The sequence below is a fragment of the Limulus polyphemus genome, unplaced genomic scaffold (genome assembly GCF_000517525.1).
Source record: "Limulus polyphemus unplaced genomic scaffold, Limulus_polyphemus-2.1.2 Scaffold1839, whole genome shotgun sequence".
Taxonomy (NCBI): domain Eukaryota; kingdom Metazoa; phylum Arthropoda; class Merostomata; order Xiphosura; family Limulidae; genus Limulus; species Limulus polyphemus.
This window is the reverse complement of record NW_013667449.1, coordinates 87,659-100,931: the sequence shown is the minus strand read 5'-3', so window position 1 is coordinate 100,931 and position 13,273 is coordinate 87,659. Positions and strand designations below refer to the sequence as shown.

The 13,273-nt window shown below is 36.4% G+C and overlaps 1 protein-coding gene across 1 annotated transcript in view; it reads right to left on the bottom strand.

Moving 5' to 3' along the window:
• Positions 1–13,273, bottom strand: part of LOC106465108 (PR domain zinc finger protein 10-like) — a 200,661-nt gene that overhangs the window by 110,577 nt on the left and 76,811 nt on the right. Inside the window, exon 7 of the mRNA XM_022392946.1 lies at positions 10,185–10,410. Within this exon, the coding sequence (XP_022248654.1) occupies positions 10,185–10,410 (226 nt within the window). The remainder of the gene's footprint in view (positions 1–10,184; positions 10,411–13,273) is intronic.

The following is a 13,273-nucleotide window of genomic DNA, read 5'->3' as shown; positions in this document are numbered from 1 at the left end:
CTTCTCTGACAGAGGGGTATTGTAGTTGACTTAAGCGCTGTGACATGCAAATCAACGGATACATCAACACTTACTGGAACCTGGCCTTTGTTGTTTCCAAGCGTCATTTTATCAAAGTTAACTACACACTTCCCCGGTAGTAAATAGTCCAATCCTAATATGCATTGGTCTTCAATGTCAGCCAAGTATACTTTCTGTCTGTCCTTCATGCCCAAACTACCAATAGGTCAGCTTCGGGAAACCAGTAGTGGTTGGTGCTGAGGGACGCCCTCCAACCCCATTGTGAAAGTCCCAACAGCTAAGTGTAAAATGGCAAGTACATATAGTGTCTACGTGACAGGAAAGCTGGATGGCCAAAGGTACGACTTTGTCATAGATTCTGCATCTCAGCAAACCCTTGTGAGTATCAAGTTGCTGGATCAAAAAGGAGTACCAGAAGCCATACAGAAGCTCTTTTACGTGACAGGACATTATGACAAGGTTGTAGGGACCAGTGTGGGTAACTATTGAGCTCAATTCTTCTTACACTTGCTCCTCATATGTCCTTGCTCTCCACAGTTCCAACAAGCTTTCTGGGTAGCTGCCTTTCCTGCCGTGGCATCTTCCCTGTGTTGAAGTTTCCAGCATTGAGCTTTCTTGTGCCCAGGTTTGTTACAGTGCCAGCAAAATCCCTCAAATCTCTCTGAAAGCTGACCTTTTCTGGCCTTGAATCCTGATGACTGTACCAACCTTGGTACTTATTACAGCAGTTGTTGGAGGAAAAAGAAAAGAAACAAGTAGAAAGAGAAAATAAACAAGAAGAGAGATTACAGCAGCTACTGGAGGAAAAAGAAAAGAAACAAGAAGAACGGGAAAATAAACAAGAAGAGAGATTACAGCAATAGAAAAATAACTTGCAACAGTGGCAGCTCAAACAGCAAAATAAACGAGAGATTACAGCAGTTGTTAGAGGAGAAAGAAAATAAACAAGAAGAGAGACTAGAGTAGTGGTTGGAGGAGAAAGAAAATGAACAAGAAGAGAGACTACAGCAGTGGCTAGAGGAGAACGAAAATAAACAAGAAGAAAGTCTCCAACAGTTGAGAGAAAGCCAGAGTACACAAATGGAAAACATTAGTAAATTTCAAAGCGAATTAAATGCATTAAAGGATGATTTATTGTCTTTTACACAAGGAGTATACATTAACCATCGACTTAATCAGCCCCAGACAACGGCAAGCCCCTTCCAGGCCCCACAGCTAAATCCTAATGCAGACATCTTCAGTCATGTTAGAAGTCACATCCCAAATATGAATGTCAGCAATAGGGGTGATCTAGTATGAAGGAAGCCACAGGAAATCAATGGGAAGGCACCGTTGGAAGCATATAAATCACAATTTGAGCTACTGGCAGAAATGAATGGATGGACAGAGGAGCAGAAAGCAGTATATCTGGCAACGAGCTTGAAGGGACAATCGCTGGAAATACTTGGAGAGTTGTCAGCAGACGACAGACACAACTATAGAGCACTGGTAGCGGCTCTAGAACTCAAATATGGAACCCAAAATCAGTCTGAAGTCTACAGGGCTAGGTTTAGGACGAGAGTTCGTGCTAAAGGGGAGAGCCTGCAAGAGCTGGCACAGGACTTGGAAAGTATGGCACACAAGGCCTACCCAACTGCGCCACCCAATCACCTCAAGTTGTTGCTGAGGGATCAGTTTGTAGATGCCTTGGACAGTCCACAACTAAAGATACAAGTAAAGCAAACACACCCCTCTACTATGCAGGATGCAATGGCCAGAGCTCTTGAATTTGAATCCTACGTTAAGTCCAGCACAGCATTTCTTAATTTTTTAAGTCATAATTTCGTTTACATATCTGGTACTTTCAAATAATTTATTATTAAAACACTCATGGACACAACCCTTTTTATTAAATAGATAGACAATACTTAAAATTAATAGACTTGTTTTAGTTCAATAGTGGCACTACTATATCAGATATACAAATATGAGACAACGCATTCACGACTTATTATTAAATGCCAAGCTTTTCGAGTCTTTTTATTAAACAAACCTGTCAATGACACCGGTATGGCTTTGTTACGACAGCGGAAGTCACGTGACGCTAGTAACACGTCATGATATTCTCGAAGGTTCTTGAATGTTCGAGTGTTTACTAGATGTGCGATATTCTTGTATATAAGATCGCCAAGAAGTGACGGCAACATTGTAATTAAATTGCAGACAGAGATAGAGATGGACAATTGAGTCAAGCGCGTGAATCGTTCATTGTGAATTATAGCGTTTGTTTAAGTTATAGCGTGACTGTGGAAATTAAGTGTATTGCAAAGTTGTATTGAGAAAGAATAAACTAGTTTTATTTAAGAAAGGGCTTGTATCGCTAAAGTTTCATCGGAAAGAATTTTTACGAAAAATTAACAAACAAACACAGAGGTGTAACAAATTGGTGTCAGAAGTGGGATGGAAAATAAAAAAAATGGAAACGAGAAGTGGCAAATCAAACTACAGCTTAACAGATTGTATGGCAGCAATACAAGAACAATAAAAGAAACAAGAATAGAGACAACAGCAGTTGCAAGAAAACCTGCAACAGTGGCAGCTCGAACAGCAAAATAAACAAGAAGAGTGGTAAGCATGTATTTTAATACCCCCCCCCCCCCACCTTTCAAACGATCTCACCACGCTCTTATTAGAGTACTTATAAATAAAGTTATCTCTTACTGACAATACGTATCGCAGTTATGAAGAAGCTGTGAAAGAACTTTGTTAAAATCAAGCCTAACATGAACGAGTAACTATGCGAGAAATTCAACAAACAAACACTAATCTTATATCTGAAGATTTTTAAAATGTGTACACATCATAACAACTGTTGATGTATCAAATGGCTTATATGTATAGTGAAATTATGAAATCGAAATACAAATACCTTATGATTTTCCAATAACATAGAGATTAATTTTACATATCTAGTAATTTTTTCGTTTTTAAACTCCAGGGGGGTCAAGTGATCTCCCTTGCCCCTTTCTGCTGGCACTCATGCGACCACTGCTGTGTTTGTTATATCCCTGACGGTCTGAAGAGCTTTGGATTAAGCGAAACGCGTCGTCGGCAATAGACATATTTGTTTGTTTTAGAACAAAGCCACATTGAGCTATCTGCTGTGCCCACCGCGGGAAATCGAACTTCGGATTTTAGCATTGTAAGTCCGTAAACTTATCGCTATCCCACTGTGAGACGTAATGGGTATAACAAATCTAGTGTTAAAAAAATAAATAAATAGAAGGCCTAATAATAATGTATTATGATAAGTATAGTTGTAACCATTGTAAATTACCAAAAAAAGCATATGAAAAACAATATACAGCAGTCAAGTCGAATGCTTGATTTATTACCTACCCTGCCATGATTAAAGTGAATAAATGTGACTGAAAATGAATTGTATTCGTGTTGTAATACAAAGATTCGTAATAAGTATCGTATGTATTTTAATTCTATTGCAAATGAACTATGATTAAAAGTAATTTTTAATTATGTTAAATTCTTTTATAAAGAACACGTAAATTGTTTGATTTCACTAGGTAATCAAAAATTTAAGAAAACTCGGGGAAATTTGATGGTGCTGATTTCAAAAACGTAGTCAGAATTTGTCAATCGCCTCTAGATTTTGAGTTATCATAGTATCTCAATATTTTATCAGCACTATGTGAAATACCATGCAATCAATTCAGTACAATAGATTTATGCTGTGAAATTGAGTTTACTTGGACAGTTTAATGTTTAAAAGGCATATATTTGTGATAACTTCAAAACCTGACTATATCGTATTGATGTAATATTCCAAATATATTGTTCATATTTGCTATTTGTTGTCAATATAATTGTAGTGAATTGCACCACTTTTGCTTCATTCTCACGCTTACGGCCAGGCATAGCCAGGTGATTAGGGCGCTCGACTCGCAATCTTAGGGTCGCGGGTTCGAATCCCCGTCCCACCAAACATGCTCACCCCTTCAGCCGTGGGGGCGTTATAATGTGACGGTCAATCCCACTATTAATTGGTAAAAGAGTAGCCTAAGAGTTGGCGCTGGGTAATGATGAGTAGCTGCCTTCCTTCTAGTCTTTCACTGGTAACGTAGGGACGGCTAGCATAGATAGCCTTCGTGTAGCTTTGCGCGAAATTCAAAACAAACCAAATGCCACGCTTATCTGCCCCCCCCCCCGGAATCACGGAATACTCACCTGCTCAGTTTGCTAGAACATTCGAAAAGACCCTCAATTGAGCATAAAAGGAGCGGAGTCTCATTCAGTTGGTCACTTCGTTTCGCTCCGTGCACAGTCAAAATAAAGTCCGATCTTCTTCCTCGCATTTTGTTTTTTAAATCTTTTAAACTCTAGTTCTGTAAACATATTGTTACGACAGCGGAAGTCACGTGACGCTGGTAACACGTAATAAGTATCTAGAAGGTTCCTGAAGGCTCGAGTGTTTGCCAGACGCCCTCTATTTTGTATATATAAGACCGGCAAGAAGTGACGGCATAGAATGCCATAGATAATTGCAGACAGGCAGAGACAAAGACGGACAATTGAGTCAAGCGCGGTAGTGACCGTAAGTAAAGTGCATGAATCGTTGTGAATTATAGCGTGTGGCTTAAGTTAAAGTGACTGTAGAAATTCTGTGTATTGTAAAGTTGTATTGAGAAAGAATAAACTAGTTTTATTTAAGAAAAAACTTGTATCGCCGAAGTTCCTCGAGAAGAATCTTTACGGGAAATTATCAAACGAACAGAGACGTAACAATATTATCTTCTATTTTTACTATCATGTTAGATATACATGACTGGTTCATTTAAATGTAATGTGAGAATTATGATTTAGATGGATATAAAGTTTAAGTGTTAAATTTAGCAATTTTAGAAGCAATAATTTATTACAGGGTTGCTTATGTAACTGTTTATGAATCATTTATTGTATAGTTCAGTTGTGAATTGACATAACGCCACTCTGAATTTTTCTCATTACTAACTCCATAAGACCCGGCATCATTTTTAAATTCCTTTCTGCATTGGTACTGCGTTGCATTCAGAAATATATTGAGAGTATAATAGTCTAATTAAATTCTGAATTTCTTCCCTTACATTTCACAAAAAATTGCATATATTATGATGTAAACTTAACATCATATTTAAACTAAATATGTTTAGTAATTTTGATTAAAATTTCAAACTTGTGTTTGCATTTAAACACAAACAACACATAGTCTTTTAGTCTATTGACTCACATTGTAAAAGCTAATCCTCTACATACGTGTTTTGCTCCCCCCCAAAAAAAAAATTTCTGTGGGTGCCCATGGTTACCAAGTAGGTTATCATTCAAAGTTGTATATTACCTAAATTTCATTTCTTTATCTCATAAAAGAAACATCCAAAACAACAACTAAAAATTCAGTTTTTGCTATCACGTGATCTAATCAGGGTTACAATTTCTCAACTTTAAGAGCTGGTAGAGAAGAAACTATGTTTGGATTGCAGAAATTGACTGCAGAAGGCCAAAGTATACAATACAATTGTTTTACATTACTTTATCAAGCACTTTCAAAGAATTTTTCCCCTCAACAAACTATTGTAAATACTTTCTTAGTTTGAGATCAGCCACACTCACATGTAAAGTCAAAGCTATGTGACAATTAGAAGTTGAATGGCATGCTTATAACCAATAGAAAGAGCAGCTATCACTCTTCACTGTTGTTACTGCAACAGTAAACATATGTGTATGCTTTTATTTTCAAACTGGGTAAAATAAAGATACGTCCATAGTTCCCTTGAGGTATCCATAGCACTTATATGTATTAGTTTGATAGACAGATTGCATTTAGGTTTTACTTTTATATTTTAATTAATTATGTATTATTTGTTTTTTGAAATGCATATTTAAAAGACTGAATGATTTTTATAAGTTAAACTTGTAGTATGAATTGTGAAAGTGTAAAAAGAACATGGAATCATTCTGCATGGGAGCTGCCAAATAATAATAATAAAGCCCCACAGGCACCAGTTGACATATTGGTATAAATTATAAAAGACAAAGGATTGGATAGGAAAATTAAAAATAAAGTAATAGTGAAAAGATAAAGATGTGAAATTATGCATAGGAAAAAAACAAAGTTGCAAACGAAATCTATAATGAGTTAAAAAGTATGTACATATTTACATATATTAATTTTAAACATCTCATTGCACTGTACATTAATGATAATAACTAGAATTAGTGATATTGTAAAGAAAATATTGGAAAATAAAATACAAACATTTACCTTAAAAACCTTTTAATATTCATTTAGAAGGTTCCAGAGATTATGTAAATGAAATGTGAAAACTGTAATATAATAAATAGTATTTTTATACCTTCCAGGTGAACTATTCAGAGTCCAAGTGCAAATAAGTACATTAAACAAAGGATTTTTTATTAGAAATAGTGGAAAAAATAAAATATTATATTTTTCAAAAACTACAAGCTTTTAAAAACGTTCTTGTCAAATTTTAAACAATTTCATCCAATAGTTTTATTTTTGAAATGAAATATGACAAGAGTGATGTTACTAGATGAATTTGTAGCAGGGTGTTATAGGGTTAAGTGAATATTGTTACTAATAACGTCTCATAGTTTGTAGAAAGTTGTAGGCCTCAGTTGGGCAATATGTATATAGGCAACCAAGTTAGTGCAAGTAAGATAAAGTTAGTGCGAGATATAGTGATATAGATCTAGAATGTGTTTGTAAGTTTAGCCATAAAGAGTTTATAGTGGCAACTTTTAAAGTGTAATAACTGCAGATCGTATTGTAATTACAGAGTAGTGAAGAATATTTCATCTTGTCAATTGTCTTCTAAAGTAACTTAACCAGGCTGTGTTGACTTTTGACCTAAAAGAGAATTATTTAAAACTCTGGATACAACTGTGGTAAACCACAGGGTAACACAAGTGAATTCATCACTGATTATATTGTAATAACAGAGTAGAGGAGAATAATTTGTCTTGTGAAAGGGGTGTTGTAAAGCAATTGAACCCACCTGTTTGGACTTTGTTAAAAAAGAGACAATTATTTAAAGCTCTGGATACAACTGTGATAATCAATAGTTTAATGAATGTTTTTGAACATCTGTTTGACTAGTTTTGAATATATTATTTTGAAACAAGTGGATTGTGTGCTGTTCATTTGTTGTTGAAATTTATTGCCAATTAGTCACAGAAACCTACTGTAAAGAATCATGGTGAGATATTGGAGAGCCAGCCAGGATTATACAGTGGTAAATGGCAGTAAAAGATGTGAAGATGACCAGAAACAGGATACCACCAAAGGTGACACAAACTCAATGGACAAGAGATGGACAATGGAGAAGAGATGCTATGTTTGTTATAAAATGGGGCATGTTATGAGTTAGTGCAAGTCTGTCATCAACAAGCAGCATCAGCAATCTCAATATAAAGCAGCTGGAGCTACCCATAAAGACCCAATTGTCACCAGAGGTGTTGCTGCCATAAGAAACAAAATAAAGATAACTTATCAAATTCACCACAAGATGGAAGTGCTATCTCCATGACTAAACAGTGCATGACTGATGGTCCACTCAAGTTAGCAAGTGGATCAACAGTGCCAGTAGTGTTTGGAGTATGCGACAAACATCAAGACGTGCAAACAAACCACATGTTAGTAGGTGAAGGCTATGTCGAGGACAAGAAAGTGAAGGTCCTATGAGACACAGTGAGAACCAGTCTAGTATCTGGTGACCAGATGACAGGCACTGTACATCTGTGGGTGCTGATTGATAGTACAGTGAAAAAGTTTCATATCGCAAAAATAAAGGTGGACATTCCATATTATATGGGAGACCTCAAGGCTATTTGTACAAAGGCACCCATCTATGACTTGATGATTGGAAATATACCAGGAAGTATAAGTTTGGGGGAAATAGACAGAAAGAAGACCGATGAAGCATCTGTAGTCAACACTAGAGCTCAAGTAATGAAAAGTATGCAAAACATCAAACCCCTTCAAGTCTCCAAAAGTGACAATCTGAATGCATGTCTACAAAAAATGAGGAAAACAGAAGAAAAACCCTTCACTACAGAAACTTTGGGACAGTGCCAGGGAGAAAGTGGAGCACAAGACCAAAGGAAAAGGGACTTACAGAACAGAGGACCATAAGGGAGTGCTGTACTGGATCTATCAAGGCAGTTATGCTTGGAAAATTAAACAGATCATAGTACCAACAGAATACCAGACTCAAGTGTTGAAGTAGGCTCACGAGTCGATTATGGGAGGACACCTAGAAACAAAGAAGATGGCAAACAGAATCACCAGCAACTTTCATTGGCCGAGGGTCATCAGAGATATGACCAGATTTTGCAGGTCATGTGACATCTGTCAAAGGACAATACCTAGAGGGAAGGTAGCCAAGGTGCCACTGGGTGAAATTCCTCTCATACAAGAGCCATTCAGCAGAGTAGTTGTGGACTTGATCAAACCATTAGCATCTGCTTCTGACAAGGGGAACCAGTATGTGCTGACAGTAGTCGACTATGTGACACATTATCCAGTAGCCATAGCATTGCCAAAGATAGAGAGGGAGAGAGTAGCAGAAGCCCTCCTAGAAATGTTCTGCAGAATAGGCTCTCCAGAGAAGTCCCAATGGAAGTACAGGATTTTCACCCTTTGAGTTGCTGTACGGAAGAACAGTAAGAGGTCCACATTAAATCTCAGAAAACAATTATATGCAGCTCAAGTAAGTCAGAGACACTTCTATGACATAAAGATCATGGATCGACATTTTCAAGGTTGGATAGAAGGTCTTGGTTCTGCTACTCACAGACAACAACAAACTTACCTTGCAGTGGAAAGGACCAGTGGAAAGTGCAGGAATTGGTAAAAAAAAAAAGGACTATAAAGTGAAATTGGAGGGGAAGATGGAATTCTACCATAACAATCTGTAGAACAGATACTTAGTCATAAAGCACAAGTGTTAAATTTATAATTTTTAGAAGCAATGATTTATTACAGGTTTGCTTACATAACTGTTTAAGAATCATTTGTTGTGTAGTTCAGTTGCTGTGAATTGATGTCATGTTACTCAAACCTTCTGAATTTTTCTTGGTATTTTAAGTGAGTATCATTACATCATAATGTCTCATAGTTTAAAGAAAGTTTTAGGCCTCAATTGGGCAATATGTATATAGGCAACAAAGTTAGTGCAAGTAAGTAAGTTAGTAAAAGGAAGTCAAAGTTAGTGAGATGTATAATCAAATAGATCTAGACTGTGTTTGTAAGTTTAGCCATAAAGAGTGCATAGTGGTGACTTTCCAAGTGTAATAATCACAGATTGTGTTGTAACAATTCATCTTGTCAATTGTGTTCTAAAATAACTGAACCAGCCTGTATTAACATTTGATGCAAAAGAGAATTATTCACAGCTCTGGATACAACTGTGGTAACCAGTGAATTCATCACTGATTGTATTGTGATAATAGAGTAGAGGAGAATAATCTGTCTTGTGAAAGGGTGTTCTAAAATAATTGAACCCACCTGTGTGGACTTTGTTAAAAAAAGAGAGAGACAATTATTTAAAGCTCTGGATACAACTGTGATAATCAATAATGTAACAAATAGTGTTGTTGTTTTTGGGCTTAGGATTCTTCTGCAGTAGGTGTCTGTGACTTGTTGACAATAAATTCAATGATAAGTGAACAGTATGCACTTGTTTTTCCACAAATAATCAAGATAATATTTAAAGTTTTCTTTTAAAATAATGTTTAATACATTTATCTCTTTGGCTGTGCTAAACATCTCTTAGTCCTTCAATATTAATTTCATATTTCCCTACATTTCTACCATGAATTTAAAGCCGTCATCCAAATTTAAAGAATTTGATGATACAAGTGTTTAATAACTAACAAATATACAAAAACTTGATGAAAACCACAAAGAGTTGGGAAAACTTTCAACAGTAACCCTCCTGATGAGAAGAATCTGTAAATAATAATTTGCTAGACTTTTCTGTACTAATACTAACCAGCCAGACATGATAACCAATTTGTATTTTTTTTACCAACTTGTATATCTATTTATACATCACTATAATTCTGGCCTTTCATATCTTAAAATAAAGTTGAATGAAAGGTTTCATACTAACAGTAAGATGGCCTATTTACATCTCTGCGGGATCGTACAGTATCACAATACATGTCTGCTTTAGATGACGTAGAAGGACCACAAAGCATGGTTAAACTGGCAGTTGATACAGTCATTTCCATGGAGTTATGGGTAGAATCTGGATGGTTTTCATTGCTCATTGTTGGAATTTCTTCAATGCATACTGTATTACTACTTCCTTCAGAAACTGTGGCAAAAATCTTAAGCTATAGAAATGCCAAGCACTCTAAATAATAACAACAAAAGAAAGATTGATAATGTATTCCTACAAGTAAAATAAAACATAATTTTTAATGGATAAATAACATGAATTGAAATTTTTATTAATACTGTGGATATAGATTTTTTTTCTCTATGCAATACCTCAATGAAACTAAAACAGCTATGTTGGTGCAAATTTCCTACAATATAGATTTGACATGTTTGGATTTATAAAAGCTATTTGTGATAAAAACACTTTCATCAATTAGGAATAATATATTATGGCTTTTTGACAAAATTACTATATAATACTGCTTGACAATTATCTTAGTCACTTGTTTACTCTCTGGATTTGTGCATGTTTTTATTCATTACATCTTATAGTCACCAAAAGTGCCTTGAATCTTTAACAGAATTTATAATACAAAAAAAAAAAAACAGTTTCAGTAACACAGACTTATCTATTGCAGTTATACGATGTAAAAAATTTATATTTCATCAAAATATAAAATTTTGTTTAGAATAGATACCAAAAAAATAAAATAAAGCATAGCTATACATTTTTCACATTAATTAAACATAAAGTATACAGTTTATAATTTTCAGAATGCACTATAAGCCAAAGATGAGGGTAGAAGCCTATAAAATGGTTAGTACACACGTGACAGTTAATAATACAGAGTTGAGTGCATTATATTTTTATGACAACGGAAATCACGTGACGCTGGTAACACGTGATGAGATTGTCGAATAATCCTCAATTGTCCTGTCAACTCTAGTCTGTTCCAGATGCCCTCTTTTTAGTATACAAGCCCGGCAAATAAAGCGGAGAGGGGAATTGCATAGATAGAGATAATCGAGTCAAGCCGTAAGTAAAGTGCGTGAATCCCTGTGAATTATAGCATGTTTTTTTATAAAAGTAGTTAAGTTAAACTGACTGTGGAAATTCTGTGTATTATAAAGTTGTATCGAGAAAGAATAAACTAGTTTTAGTTAAGAAAGGACTTGTCTCGCTGAAGTTCCTCGATAACAATTTATACTGGAAATTAACAAACAAGCAGAGATGCAACAAACTGGTGTCAAAAGTGGGATGGAAAAAAAAAAAGAAGAACATGGAAACGAGAGGTGGCAAATCAAACTACAGCTTAGCAGATTTGATGGCAGCAATACAAGAACAGCAAAAGAAACAAGAAGAACGAGAAAATAAATAAGTAGAACGAGATAAGAAACAAGAAGAGAGATTACAACAGTGGCAGCTCGAACAGCAAAATAAACATGAGAGACTACAACAGTGGTTGGAGGAGAAAGAAAATAAACAAGAAGAGAGATTACAGCAGTGGCAACTGGAACAATAAAGGAAACAGAAAGAAAGTCTCCAACAGTTACAGCAAAATCAACAACAGTGGCAAGAAGTACAAATGGAAAACATTAGTAAATTTCAAAGTGAATTAAATATATTAAAGGATGATTTACTGTCTTTTACACATGGAGGATATATTAGCCATGGACCTAATCAGTCTCAGACAACATGAAGCCCCTTCCAGACCCTGCAGCTAAACCCTAATACAGACATCTTCAGTTCTGCCAGAAGTCACATTCCAGGCATGAGTGTCAGCAATAGGGGAGATCTAGTATGAAGGAAGCCACAGGAATTCGATGGGAAGCATATAGAGCACAATTTGAGCTACTGACAGAAATGAAAGGATGGACAAAGGAGCAGAAAGCAGTGTACCTGGCAACGAGCCTAAAGGGACAACCACTGGAAATACTTGGACAGTTGTCAGCAGAGGACAGGCACAACTATAGAGCACTAGTAGCTGCTCTAGAACTCAGGTATGGAACCCAAAATCAGTCTGAAGTCTACAGGGCTAGGTGTAGGACTAGAGTCTGTGCTAAAGGGGAGAGCCTGCAAGAGCTGGCACGGGACTTGGAAAGTATGGCACACAAGGCCTACTTAACTGCACCACCAATGTCCTCAAGCTGTTGCTGAGGGATCAATTTGTAGATGCTTTGGACAGTCCAAGTAAAGCAAGCACACCCCTCTACTATACAAGATGCAATGGCCAGAGCTCTTGATTTTGATTCCTACGTTAAGTCCAGCACAGAGGTAACAAGGTTGGTACAGTCGTCAGGATTTAAGGCCAGAAAAGGGTAGCTTTCAGAGAAGTTTAAGGGACTTTGCTGGCACTCTAACAAACCTGGGCACAAGAAAGCTCAATGCCAGCAACTTCAACACAGGGAAGATGCCACGGCAGGAAAGCCTGCTACCCAGAAAGGTTGTTGGAACTGTGGAGAGCAAGGACATATGAGGAGCCAGTGTAAGAAGAATACTACCAACAAGTCAGCCTCAGGAAAACAAGTAGTGGTTGGTGTTGAGAGATGCCTACCTCCCCCCATCATGAAAGTCCCAACAGCTAAGTGTAAAATGCCAAGCACACATAGTGTCTACATGACAGGAAAGCTAGATGGCCAAGTATGCAACTTTGTCATAGATTCTGCATCTCAGCAAAACCTTGTGAGTATCAAGGTGTTAGATCATAAGGGAGTACCAGAAAACATACAGAAGCTTTGTGGTGTAACAGGACATTATGCATTAGGCATGATGCTGGTAACATGTGATGAGATTCTCGAATGATCCTGAATTGTCCTGGTAACTCTACTCTGTTCCAGACGCCCTCTTTTTTAGTATATAAGCCCGGCAAATAAAGCGAGAGGGGAAATGCATAGATAGTAAGATTGAAGATAGAGATAACTGAGTCAAGGCATAAGTAAAGTGTGTGAATTCCTGTGAATTATAGCATGTTTTTTTTTATAAACGTAGTTAAGTTAAACTGACTGTGGAAATTCTGTGTATTATAAAGTTGTATC